Raw genomic sequence first — 26,977 nt, forward strand, 5'->3', positions numbered from 1 at the left:
ATATTAAAATAGAAATGTTTTTTTTACTATATTTCAATTAAATAAATGCAGCTGTGGTGAGCATAAGAGATTTCAAAAACATATTAAAAATCTTACTGACCCCATACATTTGAACAGTAGTGTATATTTGGATGCAGGAAGGAGGAAGGACTTGCACAGAGCAAGAATCGGATCTAAGATAGGAGAGACACCACTTGGAAATGTATTGTGAAGATAAGCCTGGGGCTTTTTACATGGTGGAAATAGCAGCTGTTTGTTCCCCAATGCACTTACTGAAAGCCTGTTGTATGACAACAATAAAATCCAGTTCACTTATTCTAGTTCAGTCCACACCAAACAATTCAGTTGTCAATGCCCTATGGTTTTCATGAGAGCAGATGTGGTTTGCTCTTGGAGATGGAACAAACTAAATTTTCAGTGCATCATTACAATCCCTCCATTTAATTAATCAATGAACTGACACTGCTGTAATTTCCTTGGGTGTCTTGCACTGGTTTATAATGATAAAAATAAAACGGATTGAGGTGAACTGAATTAGGCATGTTCTCTTGTGTAGTCGTCCATGAGTCCTGTAGCATGACAACCGGCTGCTATATAAGCCACACTGTGTTTTTATCTCAGAAGAAGTCAACAACAGATTTATACAGTCATTATGTTTGCATTCACAAGGCTTGTTAATGAAACCATCTAATCGTAAAAATAAAAGGGAAGAGAGAATAAATTAAGCGTCAACCCATCACTCTCCTGCTGTGTGTGGAGTGTGTGAGGCAATTAGTGAGCTTGTGTTTTAATTCATGATGAATTAAATATGAATGGAGGGAGGATGGCATTTTCGTGATCATGTGACTCTTTAAACACACACTGTTGCCTGCACTTCACTTAAACGCACTGTGTGAATGTATCACTGATCTATGGTACTCATATTCAGTGTGACCTTTTGGTGGTGTATGGCTGCTTTATAAATCAAAAAATGCATACCGAGTCCAAGGCATGACACTCGCAGTCCTGACTTCCCAAGATTCCTGCGGAGAGAACGAAAAATTTGTTAACATAACATTCACTTCTGTGCCTCCAGTTCCTTTATTATTTTATTTCATGATGTAATAAAAAAAACACATTAATATATAAAATAAAGAAATAGTATGTATGTATTCTCATAATTTATTTAAACATCTTAAAAAACTTTCAGAAAATGGTTCTGGGTAGGTGTTTCCATATTATGATAAACTTTTATTTTAAAACTTAAAGTAAAATTTAAATAAAAAGCCACCTCTAAGGTTCTAACCATTCAAGCATGTTTCTGCTATTTGGTTTTCTAAAAGTATTCATGACCTCCCACTATGGTGCATGTGAATAATGGACCTTCTTTTTGGACCCAGAGGAAACCATTTTAATTTTCTCTCAGTGTGGACAACAACTGAATATTTGATCCGCAGAGACCGTTGTGACTCTTACAGCACTTCAGTGATTTAAGACAGCTATTATCAGAGAACAAAACTCTTTAATAGCTTTCAAAAGTACATGTGAATGCACACACACTAAATGGCTGGCTGGTATTTATGCCCCAGTCTTGGATTTGAACTTTTTATGGCTTTAGCCTCCAATTTAGATCATCTTATTGGCTACAATATAAAATACATTAGCCATAGCTCTATTCATCAGAGTGCAGATGTGACTTTAATAGCGGCCCTGGTCTCAATCTACAGTAAAACCTCAGCAATCCATTCCTCCATCATTAAAATTTCCTCTACTCTGATATGTGGCTTCCTCTTAATGCCTGACTGAGTCAGAGATAACACCTCATTCACTTTAAACCCACACCGCAGCTCTGCACCACAAACCAGAGTGTTCTAGGCTCACCACTACTGCCCTCAAATTACTAAAACATCTGTTTGCTTCCTGCAAGTATGGGGAAAAGTTGTGGTGTTTTACTGAATGCAGAAGGATATCTATCTATCTATCTATCTATCTATCTATCTATCTATCTATCTATCTATCTATCTATCTATCTATCTATCTATCTATCTATCTATCTATCTATCTATCTATCTATCTATCTATCATCTATCTATCCATCATCCATCCATCCATCCATCCATCCATCCATTTATCATATGTATCTATCATCCACCCATCTGAACAAACACAGATGTTATACATTTTGGCCTGTAATTCATTTGTGCTGCAGAACTAAATGACATTGTTGAGGAGAGGTGTGATATTGCTTTTCTATGCAATCAGATTTACAATTTTCAACAGGTAGATGAAAAATCCCATAAACTTATGATGAAGGACGGACCTGAGTCATATTTATTGCCCGCAGTATCATAGAGACACTCAGAGAACCCAAGCAAACGCATGGCAAAGCACTAAGCACCACACATCCACATAGCAACATCCTGGCAACCACCCACAACACCTTAACATCCTGCACCACTCACATTCTCTTTTTAGTTCAAAATACCAGAGCAACAGCTCCTGATGTCAAACCTGCCAACCTCAGAACCTGATTTTGCATCGTGCATGGATATTCTGCATTTTGGGTAATATTTTAGGAGGAACAACCAAACATGGTACTTGAATATTTCTGTACAGTGTTTTCTGTGCATTGACTTGCAGGAAGTGACTTAGTATGCATTTGGAGGGAAACCAAGAACAATGATTTCGGCTTGCGGACACCCACCCCCTGGTTTTCAATTTATGGTGAGAATACCAAATCATCATGCACAGTTCACACTCCCTTCCAAGCGGATCCATCTCCAACTTTCTGCGTATTATCCCATTAAACGATCTAGGTAAGAATGAAACAAAATTAACAGATACACTCTGTAAAAAAATGACCTACTTAATCACTCTATCTTGTCCCTGCAGGTCAGCCATCTCAAATTATTGCCTTTTGAAATAAGACAAATCTGTTGTCTTTATAAATGGCGGCATCATCCTTCATATCGATGCAGCTGTTGCAAAAGCGATGGATGTCGCCCAACATCATCTCCCACTCGATATTTTTGTCAGACGTTTTCCCAGCCATTATTAGTTTGTGTGACATTACAACCACAGCACATTCTCAGCTGCAGACATATATAATTTAAAACTCCCTGTTCTCCATGTGATGGGGGTGTGCGTCTTTTTTCCTGGTAACAGACATTCACGCTGCTGGGTATCAACAGATCCTCATCACAGCGAGCTGAGTCAGAGAGCTGAGAGACTGCATGACAGAAAAGCTCAGAAATGCCTCAGAAAGGCAATGGAAACTGTATGTATCGTTTAACTGATATTGTACATAGGAAGGTGTGTGAAGAACATGTGTCTTGACAGGAAAGCAGGTCTGATTTGTTTGTGCATGACTGGGTTTATAGAAAAGTTGTTGTTTTCATGTTTGACTGGATGCTCAAAACACATAACACAAAACACAGAATCACATCTATCAGTTACAAAGCATGACATTCCATGTGTCCATAGAAATGACATGTTATTCTGAACATTGTACAATGGTAACTTAGCTGATACCACATTTTAGACACATAATAGTATAATGGTTTACCACAATGGTAATAACTAACACCATGTTTTTTTTGGATATGTTACCGTGGTATTTGTTATCAAAGTACCTTTGAGTAGCATATACTGTACATACTATGATTCATGAATTTCAGTGCCATAATATTATAAAAATAACATAGCATTAAATGAAAAGCCAGCTATAACAATGTCTCATTTGTAGTTTGAGAGAGGGGTGGAGTGAGCAGTAGCTCATTATCATTTAAAGAGACATGCACCGAAATGGGTGGGCTGTGAGCAGAGCTGTTTTCGACAAGGAAAAAATGTGTTCTTTTACACAACCATTGAGGAATTTTAAACAAAGTATGTTGCAGACATTTTATGAAGATCCTAAAGAATCATACCAACTTGTTGAAAATGGGCATCCGATGTCCCATTCAAAGAAAAAAAACAATACAACAATAACCACATGCAGCATTTGGAGGGCCGACAGATAAAAGAGATGCACTCGATTATTTATCAGTATGACCGTTAAATCTGGATGCGTTCACCTGCTTTAAGCATTTCAGTATAACTATTGTACGAGCTTGTGAGAGTGTGTGCGAGTGTGAGGCCTCATTACTGTCTCTAGTGATACTGTAGTCATTGTAAAGCAGAATGGATAACAAGTTTAGAGCAGTCAGGGGACTGCTGCAGAGTGTGATAACTAACTACTGTGTGTGTGTGTGCGGATGGGATTTGAACGATGTTACCACTGTGTGTGTGAATGCATGTGCACACCTTTTTATAATAAAAATTAAATCGTTTTGAAACAAAACTATTAAGCCTCATCAGCAAATGAATAACACAATATGATGATTAACAGATGGGTAACAGGATTTTCTAAACACCACAGGATGTTCCTCAGTTCTCTCTCCAGCAGAATCAGGCTTAGTCCCTCAGCAGTGTCTGAGCAGCCCAGAGCTCATCTGACAATTAAAGGCATAGTTCACTCAAAATGAAAAATATGTCATTACCCACTCACCCTAATGTTGCCCTAATTGACCTGCCTACCTTATAACTAACTTACGAACTAACAAACTAATGAACTAACGATAGATAGATAGATAGATAGATGATAGATAGATAGATAGATAGATAGATAGATAGATAGATAGATAGATAGATAGATAGATAGATAGATAGATAGATAGATAGATAGATAGATAGATAGATAGATAGATAGATGTAAGTCATATAGATTTGCAACAACATGAATGTCAGTATGTGACAATGCAACATTATTTGTTTGTGGACTATGCCTCGCACAGGTAAATATACTGTATCTGAAAACCTGGCTAATAATGCATTATCACAAAAGTCTCTACCAACAAACCAGAGGAAATGAAAAAGTGATATATGACTGTTGTGGCCTTTTTGGGCATCTATGAGGTCTCCTTATCCTGTGTTTCAGAAGATTCTGGAACACAGCTGCCTGTGTTCCACTTATACACAAAAACACACACATTATGTTGTGAAGAAAAATGCTTACAAGCTAAATAAAACTAACACATACACTGATTGATTCTAATAGTCCAGTGGCCAAGAAAACAGAAGCCCACACACAAATACAATGACAAGGACAAATGCACACACACACACACACACACACACACACGCAGCACGCCTGCCCATCTGGACTGCAGCGCTGGCCAGTGAACCATGAAACACTGCAACTGTTAGTTTTAGAGCTGGGAATTCAGAAATACCAGGCCAAATTACACTTTTATTAACTGAGTAAATGCAAGAGAAAGATACAAACACACACACACACTGCTAATGCTTAATCCCGTGGAAACATTAAGATATGGACTTTACAAATCTGTGGACATCGAAGGTTCTTAAAAATGTATTTTAAGCCTTCTTGTCATTTATACAGTCAGAAAGCAAGTGAGACAAAAAGAGACTGAGAACACCGAAAAAAAGCCTTATTGCTCAGATTAGTTAGGGTTATGATTAGTTTAAGCAGACACAGGTTCCAAAATTAATGCTCAAGTCCCAAATGAGAGCCATCTTTTTTTTTTTTTGAGCGAGAGTAAATTAATAAATTAATAAATAATTTGTCAGTAACATTTATAATAGAAGAATTTTAGAATTCCAATATAATATAATATAATATAATATAATATAATATAATAAATACGTAAATTATGCAAAATACAGTAAGACAGTTACTCAGTTACAGTTATCGCATGTATACTTTCTCAATATTTGCCATTAGCACATGCAGTAGAACAAACCAGAGTTGCAACAGCAACCTTTACTTCCATGTCACACATTCAATTACATTTATTCTGACCACTGACTAAAGACACAAACTCTTAAAAAGGCGCACACTTTGATGCAATAGAAAGATGTTTAAATATAAGCAGCACTTCTTCTGCAAAAATGTAATGTTTACAAAAAGACCTGAGGTTCTACGCTGTCAGAGCAATTGCTATTTCTAAAGATGAAATCATAGTGAGTGACAGATGATAAAACCACAGAGACAGATATTTGTTATCCAGGACATCCAACATATACAGATAAACAGAGGGCCATTACTCATGGTTAACTTTGCCCTGTGAAAACAACCTATAAGAAGCCGTGTCCTGTACGCCTCGGATGCCTCGTTTGAAATGAGAGAGAGAGAGAAATAATATATATATACAACCCGAATTCCGGAAAAGTTGGGACGTTTTTTAAATTTTAATAAAATGAAAACTAAAGGAATTTCAAATCACATGAGCCAATATTTTATTCACAATAGAACATAGATAACGTAGCAAATGTTTAAACTGAGAAATTGTACACTTTTATCCACTTAATTAGCTCATTTAAAATTTAATGCCTGCTACAGGTCTCAAAAAAGTTGGCACGGGGGCAACAAATGGCTAAAAAAGCAAGCAGTTTTGAAAAGGTTCAGCTGGGAGAACATCTAGTGATTAATTAAGTTAATTGATATCAGGTCTGTAACATGATTAGCTATAAAAGCTTTGTCTTAGAGAAGCAGAGTCTCTCAGAAGTAAAGATGGGCAGAGGCTCTCCAATCTGTGAAAGACTGCGTAAAAAAATTGTGGAAAACTTTAAAAACAATGTTCCTCAACGTCAAATTGCAAAGGCTTTGCAAATCTCATCATCTACAGTGCATAACATCATCAAAAGATTCAGAGAAACTGGAGAAATCTCTGTGCGTAAGGGACAAGGCCGGAGACCTTTATTGGATGCCCGTGGTCTTCGGGCTCTCAGACGACACTGCATCACTCATCGGCATGATTGTGTCAATGACATTACTAAATGGGCCCAGGAATACTTTCAGAAACCACTGTCGGTAAACACAATCCGCCGTGCCATCAGCAGATGCCAACTAAAGCTCTATCATGCAAAAAGGAAGCCATATGTGAACATGGTCCAGAAGCGCCGTCGTGTCCTGTGGGCCAAGGCTCATTTAAAATGGACTATTTCAAAGTGGAATAGTGTTTTATGGTCAGACGAGTCCAAATTTGACATTCTTGTTGGAAATCACGGACGCCGTGTCCTCCGGGCTAAAGAGGAGGGAGACCTTCCAGCATGTTATCAGCGTTCAGTTCAAAAGCCAGCATCTCTGATGGTATGGGGGCAACATATGCTTCCCTCCAAACAACGTCTATTTCAGGGAAGGCCTTGTTTATTTCAGCAGGACAATGCAAAACCACATACTGCAGCTATAACAACAGCATGGCTTCGTCGTAGAAGAGTCCGGGTGCTAACCTGGCCTGCCTGCAGTCCAGATCTTTCACCTATAGAGAACATTTGGCGCATCATTAAACGAAAAATACGTCAAAGACGACCACGAACTCTTCAGCAGCTGGAAATCTATATAAGGCAAGAATGGGACCAAATTCCAACAGCAAAACTCCAGCAACTCATAGCCTCAATGCCCAGACGTCTTCAAACTGTTTTGAAAAGAAAATGAGATGCTACACCATGGTAAACATGCCCCGTGCCAACTTTTTTGAGACCTGTAGCAGAAATCAAAATTGAAATGAGCTCATTTTGTGCATAAAATTGTAAACTTTCTCAGTTTAAACATTTGCTATGTTATCTATGTTCTATTGTGAATAAAATATTGGCTCATGTGATTTGAAAGTCTTTTAGTTTTCATTTTATTAAAATTTAAAAAACGTCCCAGCTTTACCGGAATTCGGTTTGTATGATATGAAATAATTTTGCACCAAAATCATAATTGTTAAGTCATTACTTTGCATGGCTATTTTCTCATCCCTTTCTTAAAAACACAAAACATCTAAACAATTTCCACCCTTTCATCTCACCTTTAAAATTAAAAAGGCTGTTTTTTTTTTTTACTGCTGTCTCTTTAAGACTATGAAAACAGACTATTTGCATGTAAAATAAACAGCTCTGTGTACATGGAGCACTGTACTGGTCAAATGTTTGTGTTCTGTATTTCAGTAACAACCTCTCTGCAATGCCTGCATTACATTGTCATGTTCACAAAACAATCCTTGCTGAAATCTGCCACATAAACTCATAAGGTCAGACTAAACTGACAAGGACCTGGTTAATAATAAACTTCAGCAACACTTTCCTAACACTGGAATCCTTCGGAAAGGATATAGCGGCAGGAGATACAAACAATCAGGAAAAAGCAGGAAAAAGGTTTCCCTGCATTTAATATTATTATCAGTTCTTCTGCTATTCAGGAATTATAAAATAATATCTGTTCTAAAAGTGACCATATGTTTTTAATACTACAGTTAAATCTTATTTCAAAAGATCAGGACAAGCTAATTTCCTTATGATACGGAACTTTTAATCATATAATTAATTCAATGAAAGTGTTGGAAAATAATAAATGTCAAACATGAGTGCGTGAAGCTGGACGTCAGCCGAGGGTGATCAGGTTTACCCTACTGCCCAATTATGACCCCTGTCCGACAGCTAATGTGTCCAATTAGAGTAATGCGCAAGCAAACCGGCAGTTTTCTGTCGTTATGGAAACTAGCAGATATGCGATAACTGTTGCATGCTTGTGGTATACTTGTGTCTCAGATGCAATTAATTATTTCCAGCAAAAAAACCATTAGTTCACACTTCCCCCTCAAATTCACAAACACACACACACTGAATGTTTTCAGCTCTCTGCTTCAGCCTTTCCTCCAATTCATTATTTCACACACAAGACAAAAAAAAAAGAAATAAAAAAGACGCTCTTCATTTTGAACTTAATCTACTTAATGGAGCCAATCATAATTTACTTTATACTTCATCAATCAACTCACATTATTATCCATCAAACAAAAAACACTTTTTCATGAACTAAACACCCAAAAATGAAAATTCTGTCATCATTTACTTATTCTCATGTTATTACAAACTTGCAAGACTTTCTTGCTTCTGTGGAATGTCAAAAAATATATATTTTAAATAACCAAACAGTTTCGATTTCCATTGACTTCCATTGCATGGACAAATAATACTGGAAGTCAATGGGAACTGAAGCTGGTAATTAACATTCTTCAAAATATCTTTTGTTTTTTTTTAGTGTTCTACAGAAGAATGAAATGCATGCAGGTTTGGAATGACATGAGGGTGAGTTAATTAACAGATTTTCAGTTTTTGGATGAGCTATTCCTTTAAGATTTCAAGGACAAAGTTTACTAGAATGAATTATAAAATATGTTCATTCACAGCACTGCTATATTCATAGAAACCTTTTTTCATGTCTTTTTGAGAATGAAAATGAAAAGACAAAGATCAAAGTTATCAAAACTATAAACTATACCTGTTTATAAAACAAATTACTCAAAAGACTCACTCAAACTGTGTCAGAACTGATATTTTACAGCACTATCATCCAGTTTTCAGTGGTTGCCAGAAGTTTTCTATACCTGTACTTCATGCCGGTGAGTTTTCCAGTGGACTCTTTCAGGGAAATGTGGTGCCTGTGTGTAAAAGAGCCCAGGCTCCGGGCAATCAGTGCCACCGTTCGAAACCGTGCCCGTGCCGCGCTGGCCGTGTTCGGACTCGACGTGTTCTGCTTGTTAGGCTCGCTGGTACGCGGGGCCTTCAACCCGTGATCTGTACATGCGAAGGACACCTGCATGGCTGTTAACAGCAAAGGAACTTGAGTTGGAAAAACTGACACAGCTTGTCCTGGAAGTCTTTGAGAGTCAGGATGGAGTTCTGGATTGGCTCTCAAATACTGAAGAGTTTATAGTCACTAGTTTACGAATCAAAGCCTGCCACTCTCTTTCTAAAACTCTTGCTCTCTTTCCCAACAGGAGCTGATCCCACCGTCTGATGCTCTTCTCAACCTGTCAGATGCTGTTGTGTGTCTCTTCGTTTTGCCTCCTTCTGTCACGCTTTCCCCTTCACTGATCTTAGCTGACCCTCAACGGTGTTCCTCCTCTGGCTAATGACGGGCTGAGGGGGTTTTCTTCAGCCCACGCTCCTCACCGAGACTATAAGAGCAGTCAGAGTGCACCGCAAGAGACACACAGCTATGCAACAGACTCCAGGACTCTGGTGGGCTGCAAACCCGGATGATCGATGTATTGCTGAAACTCCAGGACAGAACCGGACGACCTTCCCGAAAGCCGTCCAGATGAGTGAGCTGCAAGGTGAAAAATACCCAGCGTCCCGCATCTAAATGTCCTCTTTCCAAAAACAGGCGAATGCAGTTCGGCTGGCACTGAAAACAGTCAGTTTGATGAAGAAATATGTAAACGAAAGCAGACAGGCAGAGGAGAGGACAGAGAGAGAGGGGGATGCGGCATGATCACTGGGGCTGTAAGTGAAAGAGAGTGAGTGTGAAAGAGGAGGCATGAAAGCGTTGCATGTGAGAATGATGCTCAATCAGGGACGTAAGGAGGGAGTAGAGAGAGAGTGGGAGATGGAGAGAGAGACTGCAATGAGACTGAAATAACTGCAGTCTCTCACCAGCGGCTCAGTGCTGCGCTCAACAGTGAGAGTGAAGACAATCCATCTGGATGGGACACTATGTGTGTATGTGTGAGTGTAATACGCTTGAATACATTTATAATGCAGATGTCCTTCTCATTTTGCAGTGTGTCACATGTAGTCCACTGCGAAAACTTGAAAAAAGGGTGTGATGGAAGAGTGAAGCATTGATTGGACGTCTTGATTTTTTTTAAGCATATATTAAACCCCTGAACAATGTTACTGTCTAATGTTACTGACATCTGGTTGTCAAATGAAACACAACATGCAGCATTAACGTGAAAGCTGAGCTTAACCATCCTAAAAGCAGCGAACGAGCCTCCTGTCAGGTCACACAATGTCCCACAATGCACCTGGCACATGTGTGCCACTGCTTTCCTCGAAACATCCTTGTGCTGCAGTGGGTTTATAACAATGACTTAACAAAACATGCCGTTCAGTAAAGGAGCTCAAAACTAGACATCAAATTAAAGTCTGAATCTGACCCGTAAACAAGACCATGTGATCCAACCTGACTGGTGCGCTCAGATATGATCGAACCTGAAAATGTTTTTATTTTCTCTCCGAGCGAGTAGACACAGACTCTCACATTAAATAAGTTTGGTTTTTAGAAATAATAAACTAGAACCTGACGGAACCTAACGTCATATGTGGGAAAAAACAGAACCAGCCTGAAACCTTCTCATAATGACTGATAGAAAACAATTTAGAGAATTTATAGAGCGGCCATTCAAATATAACCAAATATATAAACTACCAAATATACAGTACATTATATATATATATATATATATATATATATATATATATATATATATATATTCAGTCTAAATCTCTAGCTGGAGTGCCCATGAGCCATAAGATAAACAGTTATATATAAACAATTCAGTAATTGTAACAAAGCTGAAATTAATATATACATTTTTAGAACTACACTTATACGAATAGCTAACTGAAACAAATAAGTACTATATATGAACTACAATAAGAACTAACATTATTAAAACAAGAAAAAAATGACTAAAGCGTAGAATAAAATGACTAACTCTAAATTAATAATTAGAAGGAAAACTGAAAATATAAAAATAGTTATAATAGTAATATAAACTGTAATAATGTAATAGTATATATAATTGTAAATAAATAATATTAAAATAAACAAGAACCGGATAAGTGACTGCCTTGATGAGTGAGTAATGAAATCATTCACGAGAACAGTGATTTATTTAGCAATGAAACAAGTGACTGTTCTTATCAGTGAGTCACTAAATAATTCACGCAAACAATTAGATCATTAACAAAACTACTTCATGTTGTTATGATTCCACTGTGGCTTTGCTTACAAAGCAAAAATTGACTAAGTAAAAGTAATATTTATTGAAACATTTTTTTAAGACTTTTGCATTTAAAATGTTTCAACTTTCCAAAGTACACATATAGATGACCTCAAAGCAAACAGACTTGGACTGAAATCCCACAAAGGTGTTGGAGCTAAACTCCTCCAGGACTGTAGCTGCACAGCCCAACTCTCTCTGACAGTCTTAACTGAGTGTAAGTGTGTCATTTAAGAGCACTTAATCTGAGATTGTCACACTTTGGCTTCCCCTGATGGAAAAACTATTCTGGCACCCTGAGACAAAGATCTCTCTAAACGTCCCCCTGATAATGAGACTCAGTCAGAGATCACCCACTTTATTACACTCTCGTCCAAATAAAGAGCTCTAACAGGAAATTAGTTTAGTCAAACATGGTTTTGCAAGAGCCCTCCGAGGACTTCGCTCCCTCATTTTAGACGTCTTATCCAGATAACATTTTCATAAGTTTCTCCTCACTAATAACAGTTGAGAAAGTAAATGATTTAAGAACACAATTAAATCTGATGTGGGCTGCACTGTAAGATAGTGAAATGTAATAGATACAACCATCGGCACTGGAGCTGGGGGGACCATTTAGCCTTCTGAACTGAGTTTAGTTGGCTGATATTAAAATTTGTAATTCTGTTGTGTCTTTTTAAAAGTTCTTCCCTATTATAGACTTTATTTCACTACATTTCAACAGGTTAAAGCATATTTTTTATTTGTTCTGATGTTTAGAGCAAAACAGTACACACACATAGCATCCATCTATTTTATATTTAGGAAAATCATTATAATTATTAGAATAATTACTTAATAAAATATAAATATATTTCGAATTTTGAATGTGACTTAATAATATAAAGTAAATTTGCTACTGTCAATGTTAGTCTTTTTATGCAATTTTTACTATTTTGTTTCTAGTCATAATCTCAACTGTAAGTTTTTTTTTAAAGTATAAATATAAGTTTAAAAAGTAATTCTGATGGTACACAGTTTCAAAAAATTGTATGCATTTTAAAAGTGCAATTTCTATCAGTAAATATGTTAAAAATTAAATCTTAAGCCAATATTTTTAATATCGTGTGATATACTGGAATGAGTTACCATGAAAAATAAAAAAAACTTAATAATAATTAATTATAATTATTACACTTAATTCAGGAAGATTAACTTGCTATCATGTTTCAAAGGGATACTTCACCTAAAAATTCTGTCATAATTCATTTCAGCATAATGTTGATGACTGACTTTGTTTTCCATAATATATGGGGAAAATACTCTGGAAGTTAAGCTTTTCAGATCTTCTTTTTTTGTTCAACAGAACAAACGCAAACAGATTTGAAACAACTTGAACATATAAAAATGATGACAGAATTTACATTTTTGGGTGAACTATGGCTTTAATATCAAAAAGCCGAATAACAAAATAAAAAGAATATTATTTTGGTCTGTAGCACACACATTATTAATAGGCTGTAACAGGCCTCATCATGGCACGTATAGGCTATTCACAGTATGAATCTGTCAGTCACTGGCCATGACAATTAGTTGTACAGAACCCTATAATTGATAATATATGCTTTTCACCTCTTCATTAAATATGACAGGATTATGTAAGAACAGATTTACATTTTGTCTACATAATGACTTTTTCCTTCTGCACAGCTATGTACCTAACCCTCATCTCTCTCCCTCTTTCCCCTCCGAATAATCCCTGCTGTCATATGGGATTAGTTGTATTGCTAGTCATTAGCATAAAAAACCAGTGTGAGTCAAAGCAGATCAAGCTGGCTGCTAATCAGAGCTAAGAGCTTTATTTTACACAGCGCTAGCCCCTCCGTTTGATGGCTAGAGCAACACCTCTGACTCATACTGGGATTTCTACTCATAAACAAAACCTTTGATCGTTGACACATGCTTTCACGCACTGATTATACAGTATGGGTTCTTGTCTTCATTCCAAAAGTCATGCTCTAAAAATGCAAAGTGTCTACATATACAATAAACATGTCAAGAATGTAATTGAAAAGCAGCAAACATGCTTTTGAAAACCTGTTTTACATATTTTGAATCTCGGTTAAACACTTTGGCCTTGTTTTTCCTGCTTTGTGAACTCTATTACTGTAAATCCCAACTGCTTCATTTATTCAGATACTGAATCCATGGCTCATTTAATTCGCTAATTCTCGTGTGTAAGCCGTTATGGGTAGTATCATTTATTTTGTATGATGAATAAATGTGCAAGTAAATTAATATTACTAACCGTAGCTGATAACAGTTCAAAAACATGACTACAAAATGAACCAGTGTTGAATGGGCTGTTCATAAAATCAGGGATGTACTTGAGCAATCGAATTATACTTAAGTATTCTTTTGGACAATTTGTAGTTACTTGAATATGACTTTTCAACTACAAACCAATTTACTTTTCTTTAAAGGGATAGTTCAACCTAAAATGAAAATTCCACCATGTATAAACAACAGCTGAAATTAATAAAATCAGAACAGGTTTCAGGAAATATATTACCTTTCAAAAGTTTAGAGTTGCTAAGGGTTGCTTTTTATTAATTAATATGTAAATTGAAGCATCCGGTGTGGTATTAAACTTTCTTATTCATAAAAGGATATTGGAAAAAGGCATTTGATTTACACTAAAATATTAATCAGCACATCATGGTTTTCAAAACGGATAATAATGCAAAATGTTTCTTGAGCACCAAATCAGCATATCAGAAAGATTTCTTAAGCATCATGTAAGACTGGAATATTGCATGCTGAAAAAGCATGTTTTAAAATTACATTAATATTAAATATATTCAAAGGAAGTATATTCAAACAGAACTGTCATTTCTTAAATTGTATAATAATATTTTACAATATTACTGCATTTTTTTCATAAAAAATTAATAAATCCTTAATGGACATAAAGACGCGTTTTTTTTTTAAACATTCAAAAATCATACTGACCCCAAACTTTTGAATGGTAGAGCAAGTTCAGGATTGTATAATTTCTGCCTTGCTTAAACATCCTCTAAACATTTCTACATGATAATTTAAGAGTTACATTTTGCAAAAAACATGCTAAGAAAAAATGTGTTTTTGGTATAAAAAATAAAGTCAACAAGTTTCCACTTTTCACATTTGTTTGCAGTCAATTTGGACACTTTCTCACAAGCTAGTTATACCAAATTAAGTATAAACTTATGTTCCTATGTCATAAATGCTTTTAAGTAATATGTAAAAACGAATATGTACCTGTAGATCATTTTGGTGTTGGTGCCTATAGATTCCAGTAAAGAGTACCCATGGATCTGCAAGAAATGCCCCAGCTGCTGCAGCTCCAGCGCAGAGTTGGATCTGCCTTCCCAGTGGGAACAACCTGCAGTGTGGTGTGAGCTCAATCCTGTCCCCTGTCTCTGGAAGAAGCGGCCTTGGGTTCTTCTCTGCCTAGGGACGTGAATGTCGCTGCAAGCTGCCTTGTACAGGTACATTTTGCTGAAACTCACCCAAATGTGCAATGCGGTCATAAAGTTGTGAGAACTTTACCACCTTGGCAGTTTTATATGAGTACACAAAGCTATCAGTCTGTGCAAATAGCTGCGGCCAGCTCAGGCCAATCCAAATACGGGACATCACACATGGAATTGTAATCCTTCAGTACCATCCAGTCATGGGTTTTCTGACTTCATGGCATTACAGCGAACAATGGGAGATAGAATTGTAAGTCATCTAAAATCCTCATGTTCCCAGACACACACACACAAGTGGCAGTGGCAGCTGGATCTACAACTCAATTATTTTTCAATTAACTTCTAAACATAGCTTTCAAAAGCATTGGGTTATGACACAGCATTATTCTTGGTAATTTGTTCATTAGATAACAAAATCAGCTCTTGCATGGGTTGTGGCGCTCTCTGGCATCAACGCTGACTGCCAGCTCCTTTGGTGGGATAAGCTGGGAAAAGCTTCGGCCATATTTCTGACATCAGATCAGATCAGTGGAATGGTATGAAGAGAATTTCAGCCAGAACACACATATGAGATGGTGCAGCTTGGCTCTTATAACCTCTGTTTCAACACAATGATAACAGCCTTTTCTATTAGAAGATGCTCTCTCTTTTGTTGTTGTTGTTGTTTTTCTATGTGAGTTTTTGTTCTGTGTACTCCTCCTCCTTCTTTCATTAATCTCCAAAATTCTTATTTAAATAATTTCAAACTCAGAAACACAAAAACATTCAAATGTAGACTTTCTTAAATATGGCGTATTCAAATTCTGACTAATTTATGAAAAACTTTTTTGCTCATGTCAGACTTGCCTATGTAAATTTGTTCTCAGTTTAGGACCACCTACGAATATTTGTTTTCAATTCAAGCTCGCCTATGATGACTTGTTCTCAATTCAGCCTTGCCAACGCAGATCTGTTCTAAAGTCAGACTCGCCTACATAGATTTGTTCTCAATTCAGACTTCACTATGTAGATTGGTTTTCAATTCAGACTCACTTACATGGATTTGTTCTCAGTGTAGACTCACATGCACAGGTTTGTTCTTAATTCATAATTACATGAACAGATTTGTTCTGAATTCAAGCTTTAATGGTCTTGCATTTGAATTCAGACTCATTTAAACAGATTGTACTCTTATACAGACTCAGCATGTACTTGAGAAATCTGCCTTAAGTAACAACATTTTTAGTTTCAACAGATCGAAAATCTCTCCTATGGCTGCAATAAAATTCAAATACATCTGTTTGCAAATTAAATGCACAATTCATACTCAGTTCTCAATTTAGACTCATAGTAGTACACAGCTATTTAATTTAGGAATGCTGAGAATGGCAGAATAAGAGTGTACATGTAAGAGGACTGAGGGGCTGAGGAAAGACGAGAGAGTCTCTGAATAATCTTTTTATGGAAAATATGGGAAACAGAAAGAGATCTATGACCATAAAGAAAGAATACCGCAGAGAGAGAAAGACATGGAAGTGGAGAGAGAAACTACATGAATAGAATACTGATAACTAGCTTGACAGATCCCCCTTTAACTGCTGCAGGCAACAAATTCAGCTGTGACAATGACTTTGTAAACCTCCACACATGCTTAAAGACACATACACACTCAATCCATTTCCCTGACTGATGCAGGCTAATAGACATGGCTCTCACACTTCTCAAAACGGGGATGGGGATTTCTCTAATAAAAAAGACATTTCTTAAAAGGGACATGAAATGAGAAACCAAATTTCCCTTGATCTTTTGAAACAGAAGAGGACTTTGTGTGCTTAATAATTGTTGCAAGTTTCATAATTTAAAATGTACTCATCATCATCGATGATTAAAAAAAACCATTTATATAATAACCTTTAGAAAACCACTTGCTTGGATCCAAGGTGCCAGGTAACGTCACAAGGATGCAGCCGTTTGCATAAACACTGCCTCCAGAGCAAGACAGTGACGAATAGTCATCTTCTCACCATAGGCCCCACCCACTGGCATATATTAAAATAATAATAATAATCATCATAAAAAAATCCATGGCATGACCCCTTAAAAAAATCTTAAATTATGTTTTGAAAGTTTGCTACTAGGATTTGTATCCTGGGAGATATAGAGATTTGAACCCTGTGGAGAAGTAAAGTGAGTGATCGTGAACTAATTTTTCTAAATAATATTGAAAAGTGGGTTTCTGCAAATACTCCAGTCAAGTGACTTGATATAAAGATTCGGTCATCAACTCAGCATCTTTATCTAAAATTAACATGGCAGCATGCTTTGAGAAGATTACTGACATGTTGACTTCTCATTATCTAACTGACATTTAAAAACTAAAATAAGAAAAGGTAATATTTTAAAGAGACGACTCTGAATAAATTAATGATCTCTTTTCCTAAGAAGCATTAATCCAACACCATCTGTACATTTCTGCTGATCACAGATAAAGTCTCAACTTTATTCCAGTAGGGCTGGTCAAATAAAACCAACTCTACCCTCTAGTGGTTGGATTTAGTTGTATAAAAAGACATCTCAAGGTTATAACTTTTTCGTTGTTTTTTGGAGATAAACGAAGTATGTCTGCCATCTGTTGTCTGACACTTGGTACTGCAAAATGAGTTCTAAAATTATTCTTTAAATACATAATACTTTATTCTTTTTTAAAATATGCTTTAAAATACAACGACCTCAACTGAGACTTCACGTTAAGCTGTAAATTCGCAATTGATAACTGATTTGCATCGAAAGTTTTACGCCATGTTATTCAAATAAGAAAACGCCGCGTGCAGTTACCATGGAAACGCTAAACAAAGTACCCGGAAGAGCACCGTAAGCACAACGAACGTTTATATAAAACTCACCTTCGTCTTCCAATCGAAACTTTCCGAATAACAGAGATGGAGGGTCTCGCGTCCGTGCATGATCTCCAGGCGCTATCCGCTCTGCTCTCTCCAAACCCTGAAGATGAGGAAGAAGATCTCCAGGTTTAAACCGCTATGAAGAGCTGTTTTGTTAAACGTTTGCTCACGGATGCAAATTGATGAATTATCCTTTTGTTTTTTATTTTTTTTTTAGCAAGTGAAGCCCATGGCTAGGATGGGCCCTGGACATATCGGCTCTCCTGCTGCACCTTTGGAAAAAAAGAACAAAGAGGGTATACTCTATTTACGTTATATATCATAGATGTAAGGCAATAATGTGCAATATAACGCTAAATATAAATTGATGTTAATATCATACGTTTAAAAGTTATTTTGTATAAATATGTAAAATAATAATAAATATTTAATAGATGATTTCATGTTTTATTTTATTTACTTCTTAAATAATTGACATATTTTGAAATTTATATACAATTTCTTTGAACTTGTGAAAAAACGTCACGTTATTTTCATGCTGCTACTTATGGGTTCACTTTTAAAAACATTAAAGCATCCTTCTATATCCTCTTTCTCTCTCTTTTCCATTAAGGTAGCACTGCCTATGTGAAGAAGAACAGCAAAAACATCTGGGATGAGGATGAAGTGACTGAGGGAGCACATTTTGATGACCTCACCGACCCACGGCCACAGCCAGAGTAAAAAAAAATACATGCATGACAGAATCACATGAGATGTAAGTAAGCTGGCCACTCACTGTGTGTTTTTCTTTGTTTAGGTATGAGATTGTGCTGAAGCAGTCTGTTGGGACTGAAGATTTGTTTCTTGGCTTGAGCAGAAAGGACCCTTCATCCATGTGTTGTGACAGCATGCTGGTACTTCTTATTATTAACTCATTACATTTTAAACATTAATAGCATCTTTATAAGAGTTCTTAAATAAAAGTGTTACCAAAATAACATTTACTTCAAATAATAAATTGTTTAAAAACATCACTATAATCCCCCCCCCCCCCCCCCCAAAAAAAATCTTCCATCTGACCAATGAATGTCTTGGCAAGTAAAAAGCTGTGTGTTTGTAATAAAACAAATCCATCAAAACATTTTCAACTTTAAACCATTGCTTTCATCTTTTCATCTAAAATATTCCTATATATATATATATATGTGGATTTTATTTCTACTCAAATTTTCATTTTTGGGTGAACTATTTTGCTTAAGAGTTGCATGGACCTTTCTGAAGAGTTACTGTTCACTTAAATGCCGAGTGATTAGCACAACCGTTAAGAAATATTGAGTAAGTAGTTATCTCAACTCTAAGTTTTGTGGATTTCCACACTATGAATTCCAAATGTTTTAAACCAATTTAAAGTTTCAAAGATCTAAAGCTTAAAATTCAGTAATGAGATATATAGGAAAGAAAAAACGTCTGGGGTTTGAAACATCCTTTCTCCTCTCTGAAAGAGATAGAGTTGGCTTTGATGGTGCATTAAAAACAGATAGCAAAGGCTGATTGGAATAAATGCATTTTTCTGTCCTCAATTGACTGAGCTGATCTTCATTTTAAAAGTTGCACTGTCAAATTAATCTAACAAAATCTCTTGTTTTTCTCTCATGCAAGGTAAGAGTTAAACTGCCAGATACAAAGGCATCTGATTTGGTGCTGGATGTGAGGGAGACATTTCTTGATCTCAGAACTCCAAAGTAGTAAGTAAACTATTAGGAAATTTTTAGATCTAATATTCACTATATAAGTAAATATCTGTGCATCTTGTTTGTTTCAGTAAGTTGGGCCTTCACCTGCCTCACCCAGTGCACAAACAAGAGGGGAATGCCAGATTCATTGTAGAGAGAGAAGAACTGGAGATCACACTGCCCATGAACAGACCAATGGACTGCATCAACCTGACCTGAGAGAAACAGAAAGGGTGACAGAACCATGAGCTGCATCAGTTCAGAATAGACAGTGTGGACAACTTCTACAGATACAGTTCTGCAGGCTTTTACCTACAGTCTTAAATCCAACCCATGAAATATGACCCATGAGTTACCTCACTTATCAATTAACACCAGAACCAGGAAACAAATATATAATGTTTTTAAAATAAAGTCAATTCAGGGGGAAAGGAACAGGTGCCTGTAGCTGTTTAGTTATTCAGTATTATAAAACTGTTTTAGTTCTTTTGTAAGTATAATAAAATTGTGAATCCTTTTAATTCATGATTGCTTCTCTTTATGTTATCAAATAATAGTTTAAAGCAAGCTGTATAAATTATACAACTGTATTGGCTTAGCCAATTAGAAGATTTCACCATAAAAGTGACCCTGGACCACAAAATCACTCATAAGGATCGATTGAGGTGTATGCATATTCTGAAAGCTGAATAAATAAGTTTTCCATTGATGTATGGTTTGTTAGGATTGGAAAATTTGATACAACTATCTGAAAATCTGGAATCTGATGGAGCAAAAAAATCTACATTTTGACAGAATCGCCTTAAAAGTTGTCCAAATGAAGTTCTTAGCAATGCATATTACTTATCAAAAAGTGTTGATATATTTACGTTAGGAAATGTACTAAATATATTCACAGAACATGATCTTTACGTAATATCCTAATGATTTTTGGCATAAAAGAAAAATCAATCATTTTTGACCCATGTTGGCTATTGCTGCAAATATACAACTACAAATAAATCCTCAAAGCAGTCCCTGACTACCTAATAATCATAGGCAAAGAAAAATCTTTATATTCCATACTGCACTGTTTAATTTGATCCCATTCTTCTAACGAGCCACCTATTAGAACAGATAAATGCTTTATTACTGGTGTTTATTACAGGCATTTTTAAAGCAAACTGTAGGAGAATGTGCTTCATTTCTGCCTGCACACATTTGTGAGAAGACACACCTCTTGTGTATACAGTAATTCTGTAAGTGACAGAATAAACAGCGTGTCGTGCATTATTGCTCATGGGCATCATGCAATTCACCCCCCGAGCACACGGATGCGCACATGCGTTGCCACAGCAGCGGACGTACGCATGACGCAGGCGCGGGTTCCACACACACTCTCTCCGGTAGCACAACAATACACGCTCTCGCCGCTCCCCCTCCTCCTTACACCTCGCTCTCGGTATGGCGGACGGCGAGAGGTCCCCGTTGCTCTCGGATCTCGGCGATGGAGCTTTGGGCAGTGGTAACGGCGGGATGTCTCCCGGAGTGGCTTCACACGGTGCTCCCAACAAACCGCAGAGTGAGTAAAACGTTAGCGAGCGCGGCGCTTTTCTGCGCTGTCACGGGCCGCGCGCGCACACACACCAGTGCATTTACTACGATATCCGTTCGGTAGCGTTTCTGTGCGGTTAGTCGTGCTTTAGTTTGCATGCTGGTGATTTTGGAGGCAGGACCTGAGCGGATGGGTTTCTGGCGGATCGCAGTGGAGAGGCAGATACATAAAGATGCTGCTCCACTTACAATGCAGTAGCGTACCTGCGTTGGGAAGATGATATTATTTTGTCAAACAAAATCATGTTTAATTGATTCTTTTGTCATCCATCACAGAAGGCTGTTACGCAGCTAATGAATGAGCATCACTGTTGGGTTGTCCAGGTCTGTTTACGGTTCTGTTTTCTGCTTTCCCGTGACAAATTATATTAATAACAGGGCAGTGTTTACTTAAACTAGTCATATGACTGAAGACGACTGTATAAGGGGTTCCAGTGTCCCCATTTAACCACATTTACCGGTGAGTCGGCGTCTCTGCATTACACATTTACAATAATCTTATGTATCCGACAACTCCTGCTACACCCAAACACAATTGATAAACACATCTTCTGACCATTCAGAAAGCCTGAAATTATTGCCTGAGGAGACCACAACCAATCATTGCGCAGAGTGGGCGGGGCCAATATAAAGTTACTAAAGGGCGTGCTGATGATTTTGGGGTGGCGGTTTTTAACTGGTGTGTGTGATGCCGGTGAAATGTTATCATGATCATGATGTTTAAGATTTATCACCCTGACATTGTGTTTATAACTTGATTTTGGGATCTTTCAATAACTAATAACTACTTCAAATATTCTCACAAATCAGTTTTACCACGTTCCACTGTATTTGTGAGCACATTTTCAAAAATGTGTCCCCCACAACTATAGGCAAATGTGTACATGATCTACTAGGCACATTCCAGCAGTCTCCTTATAAAGCTCCTTTCAGCAGATCTCGAGGCCAAATCTGATTTTCTTATTAATCCTAATGGCCTGGGTGACAGAGAACAGTTTCAACTTCCCAAAGTTTCAGTGTTCAGTTTAAACTTTCAAAAGTAAATGAAACTTTCATGTTTTCACTTCATGTTTTTACGCCATTTTATGAGCCAATATGTCCAGTATATCTTTGCTAAACTGATAATACAGATGCTGTTATTAAGAAACTATGAATGGACTGTATAAATGAAACATTCACAGCATTGAAGTAGTGATTGAGATATCAAAAAAATACAAAAACTACACATACATGAATAAATCATTCACAATAAGATCTCTAACATGCATTTTGAAAATAGTTAGGATGTATTTGAATTTTATGCTGACTTCTGATGCTGTAAAACTTGATCAAAATGATCAAAATCTTTCATTTTAGGTTTTCCTCCGTTCCCGAGCTCAACTCAGCCTCCTGTGTTGATGAGCGAGAACCCTCCTCCATATTCCCCGCTGACGTCTCCAGAAAGTGGAAGTGCTCCAGTCATCAGCTGTAGGGTGTGCCAGTCGCTCATCAGCGTTGAGGGCAAAATTCACCAACATGTGGTCAAGTGTGGAGTCTGCAACGAAGCTACAGTGAGTTAGGACAGAGCACATGTACACTTCACACATGATTTAAAATCTCAAGATGGATTAATTAGCTAGCATATCAACTTCTGAACAAATGGAAAAAAAAATATTTTGAACAATTGTTTGCATGCTACAGCTATTGAATCAATTAAAAATGTTGTTATTGGTCATGACTGTAAACAATACAGTTTTATCAATGCCAAGAATATGCAGATAAATGTAATCGGGTTGACGGTTTATGTGCTTTTTTCAGCAAATATTTATACACTACCATCCAAAAGTTTGGGCTCAGTCACTTATGCTCAACAACACTGTATTTAATTTTTCACAGTAGTGTATATGCATTGAATGATTCAGCATTACAGAAACACAGTAGAATTAATTTGTTTAAAATAACTTCATGTAGTAAGTAACCACACACACTTTCATTTTTGGGTAACTCGAATGAACTGTCTCTTTTCTGTCTCTCTCTTCTCCTTTCTGTTTTTTTTTTCCATTAACCTTCATTCTCTCCAGCCCATAAAAAATGCCCCCGCAGGGAAGAAATATGTGCGGTGTCCTTGTAACTGTCTTCTCATCTGCAAGGTCACATCCCAAAGGATCGCCTGCCCTCGGCCTTATTGGTAAGAGAGAGAGAACCAGTTAAATTTAAAACTAATGAAATCCTTTCACACTAATAAAGGTCATCTTGTCACACTCAGGATTGTGCAAGTAAAGAATTAAATGTGTTTGTCTGCTCGTCTTGGCTAGTAAGAGGATCATAAATTTGGGGCCAGTCCATCCGGGTCCAGCCAGTCCAGAACCACAACCTTCTGGAGCTAGAGTTTCCTGCGGACACTGCAGCAACACTTTCCTGGTACATGCATGCATAATATAGTAACATCCTACTGTATCATTATTCACTGCAGTGACAATTTGACCGAATCACTCGGCTCAGGTTCAGAACCCAGTCGAATATCAGATGGCTATTTATTCTTGTTTTATTTATGCTACTGCCTCACATTAGCTGCTCAACCACTTTCTCATCATTTCAGTGGACTGAATTTACTGACAGGACGCTGGCTCGATGCCCCCATTGCAGAAAAGTGTGAGTATTTTATCAGCCAATATTCACAACACATTTAGCATGAACCAAATAAATAAAACTCTTTTATTAAATGGCAAATAAGTCAACATTTCGTCTCTTTGTCAGGACCCCCTATACACCGCTTTGGCTTCTGAAATGCATTGCTGCCTTTTACTGGCTGTAATTTTTTCGATGTTATGTCACATAACATTTTAACATCCTGTCCTAGCTTATTGCCTATTGACTATTAAGCTGTTCGTTGACTGATTTCCTCATATCTATGGCTCTTTCAAAACATTGCTCTGTTTGTTTGAGCATACAGACAAAGCAACATAGGCTCAGCCAATGGCATGAGTTTGGGGCGGGACTAACTGTTTCTCCAACCAATAGAGCACTGCAGTGATGACATATTTTTGTAGGCCGGCCCAGAAGTTAGCATCACCTTGGTTCCCTCAACAAAAACCAAGTAGGATTTCCCATTGGATTTTGGATTACTGCAAAAATAAACTCTGTGACCAACATTATTCTTACATGATAATCACAAATTAACCATTTTAAGGAATTTGAAGCCTAATTTGAAGCTTAACATAGGCTATGAAATACAGCATGGTCACACGACTTCAACGTCTTCAAATATTTTCCTATTATAAAAAAAAAAAAAATGGTTTTTAAGATCACCATTCTGAACACAATGAGGTTGTGAAAGCAGACCAGTCAGTAGAAGAGAGTGAAGACATTTAATGTCCCAGACAACATCTGTAGTTGCATTTAGCCACTTGTTAGCAACTGCCGTTTTCAAGACAAAAAAAAAAAAAAATCAAGGCAGTATTACTGATGTATTTTGTGTCTTAGAGTAAAACATTAAAAAAAACTCGTGTTTTTTTTACTTACTCGTGTTAGCCACAGACCTTATTTCAGGCACTTAACAAAACACTTATTCAAAAAAAAAGAAGAACAGTCATTATTTTTGTAATGCTGTGTTCTGATGCTAGTGGCAGAGAAATTTCACACTGTACCTTAAAATAGTTTTGCATGTTCCATTGAATTAACTTTATTGTTCCTCTGATTGGTCTCTTCCTCCTATCTTTCCTCACCAGATCTTCAATTGGCCAGAGATATCCGAGGAGGCGGAGTCTGTGGTGTTACCTGCTGTGCTTGCTATTTAGCATCACAGCTGCTGGTCTGATTGTGAGTGTGCACTTCAGTATATTTATTCAGCATGTAAATGTATGCATCCTCTTATTTCAAAGAGTCCCAAATCTATGAATAAACTATAGTTCAAATCATTATCTTGAAATACACTGTTTTTTATTGTCACCCATCTAATTAGCTTTTTGTCCACTGTTCATTATCATAACAACCGTTTAAACATTTTTGGTGGTGCTTGGTGTTTAAATGTCGTTGTAAAGTGTTATCACTTGAACTTGGTTTTTGTATTCTGTTTTTCAAATCTGACTGTGTTTGTCTCTAGGCAGGGACGTGGTCCCAGGCACGTGTGTACGGGGGTATTTATGCCTCCTGGGCGGCGGTGTTGTTGCTGGTGGTGTTGACGCTGGTCAGGGGACTTTACTGGAGCTGCATGAGGGTCAGCCAACCTCTTCACAACCTCACATAGAGAGAGAGACACGGCAAGAGAGGGGGTCTGAGATTTGGGCTGGTGGGAAAAAATAAAGTCCACAGGAAAAGAGCTAGAGAGAATCATGGTTAACTCTTAAAGCTTGATTGTAAAGGCTGTAATGAAAGGTCAAAGTAAAATCCAGGCTTGAGAAACACGTGAAAAAAAGCTATTATGGCAAAGAAGATTAGTGTTTTAAACTTATTTTTATTCAGAAGCTTTCTTTGGATGTGTTTTCATCCGTGAATAGAAACGGAATTGTTATTCATGGTTACATGCAAACGAGGTTATAATTCCAAATGCTCCCTCAGTTTTAACCATTTACAGACATACAGATTATGCCACATACTCTCAAAACACACATAACTCAATATGTACATCTTAAATGAACTACACTACAATAGAGAAAAGACACCAATTCAACCACATTCAAACCTTCTACACAACATTTGCTGCTTCTCTAGTGTCCAAATAAGTTCAGAAGCCTTACAAAGAGAGGAAGTACAGGTTGATCTCCACTAGAGGGTGTTCCAAAACCACACACACACACACACACACACACCTGTTTATATGTACAAACACTGCAATTTCAAATAATTTGGACCAGAACATAATTGACTAATGCGCAAAACCATTGTGTTTTTGATTTTTCATATACACTTCAAGTGTATATTTGCGCTCAAACACTCTCGTCTCCCTATTTTTCTTTAGTTGTAAATGTTAAAAACAGTATTTTTTTTATAATTGTGTATTTTGTTTATAAATATTTGTTGTTTATTTCATGAATGTCTGAATCGTTGCACTGTAGCTGTAACACGCTGTGATTTCTTTTTTATGTTTTGATTTAATTTGCAAAATCACTACTGAAAAATCACTACTGTTAATGTTTTGACTGGAACGAATATCGAAAAGCGATGAAGGTCAGCTGTGTTTCATGGACTTTATCAAAAGGGTCATTTACCTTTCTTCTCATGTTCATGTGAAGTTAATCCTCATTTTCAGGTACTGTACGTTTGATTATGTTCGAACCCTGATTAAGTGATACTAATGAGATTAATCAGACACTAGATTTGGATTCTACACTCCGAATTCAGAGTCTGTTGGTTTGTGTTTGTAAAGATGGGAAAATACAATTAAGATGCTGTTCTCATCGCCAATATTCTTGCATTATATTCCTCATAAATATGCTAAATACATATGGTCCTAACTGCAAATCTGGAATTCAGAATCTGTATTCTGTCCGTAAGAGAACATG

At 36.9% G+C, this 26,977-nt stretch overlaps 3 protein-coding genes across 5 annotated transcripts in view; 2 read left to right on the forward strand and 1 right to left on the reverse strand.

The window, feature by feature from the left end:
* The window catches only part of kcnab1b (potassium voltage-gated channel subfamily A regulatory beta subunit 1b), a 34,896-nt gene extending 19,437 nt beyond the window's left edge, over positions 1 to 15,459 (reverse strand). Inside the window, exons 1-2 of one of the 2 annotated variants that reach the window (XM_059501348.1) lie at positions 15,096 to 15,459; positions 979 to 1,022 (exon numbers count right to left, since the gene is read on the reverse strand). In XM_059501348.1, the coding sequence (XP_059357331.1) occupies positions 979 to 1,022; positions 15,096 to 15,367 (316 nt within the window). In that variant the 5' untranslated portion in view covers positions 15,368 to 15,459. Of the gene's footprint in view, positions 1 to 978; positions 1,023 to 9,410; positions 10,321 to 15,095 lie in introns of those variants that run through there. The other variant, XM_059501349.1, reaches the window with a different exon arrangement.
* Positions 15,460 to 18,092: 2,633 nt separating this feature from the next.
* On the forward strand, positions 18,093 to 20,429 carry dnaaf6 (dynein axonemal assembly factor 6). Its single transcript, XM_059501364.1, has 6 exons — positions 18,093 to 18,315; positions 18,407 to 18,485; positions 18,803 to 18,908; positions 18,989 to 19,085; positions 19,831 to 19,916; positions 19,994 to 20,429. Exons 1-6 carry the CDS (start codon positions 18,229 to 18,231, stop codon positions 20,121 to 20,123), a joined length of 585 nt encoding a protein of 194 aa, XP_059357347.1. The 5' UTR covers positions 18,093 to 18,228; the 3' UTR covers positions 20,124 to 20,429.
* A 765-nt stretch (positions 20,430 to 21,194) lies between these two features.
* Positions 21,195 to 25,890, forward strand: pip4p1a (phosphatidylinositol-4,5-bisphosphate 4-phosphatase 1a). 2 transcript variants are annotated; one of them, XM_059501359.1, is made up of 8 exons: positions 21,195 to 21,465; positions 22,854 to 23,047; positions 23,558 to 23,664; positions 23,792 to 23,897; positions 24,076 to 24,128; positions 24,527 to 24,573; positions 25,205 to 25,295; positions 25,579 to 25,626. In XM_059501359.1, exons 1-7 carry the CDS (start codon positions 21,348 to 21,350, stop codon positions 25,291 to 25,293), a joined length of 714 nt encoding a protein of 237 aa, XP_059357342.1. In that variant the 5' UTR covers positions 21,195 to 21,347; the 3' UTR covers positions 25,294 to 25,295; positions 25,579 to 25,626. The 2 variants fall into 2 exon arrangements, with proteins under 2 accessions (XP_059357342.1, XP_059357341.1); XM_059501358.1 differs by lacking the exon at positions 24,527 to 24,573 and having other exon boundaries at positions 21,200 to 21,465; positions 25,579 to 25,890.
* Positions 25,891 to 26,977: the final 1,087 nt, after the last annotated feature.

The sequence above is a fragment of the Carassius carassius genome, chromosome 20, assembly GCF_963082965.1.
Source record: "Carassius carassius chromosome 20, fCarCar2.1, whole genome shotgun sequence".
Taxonomy (NCBI): Eukaryota; Metazoa; Chordata; class Actinopteri; order Cypriniformes; family Cyprinidae; genus Carassius; species Carassius carassius.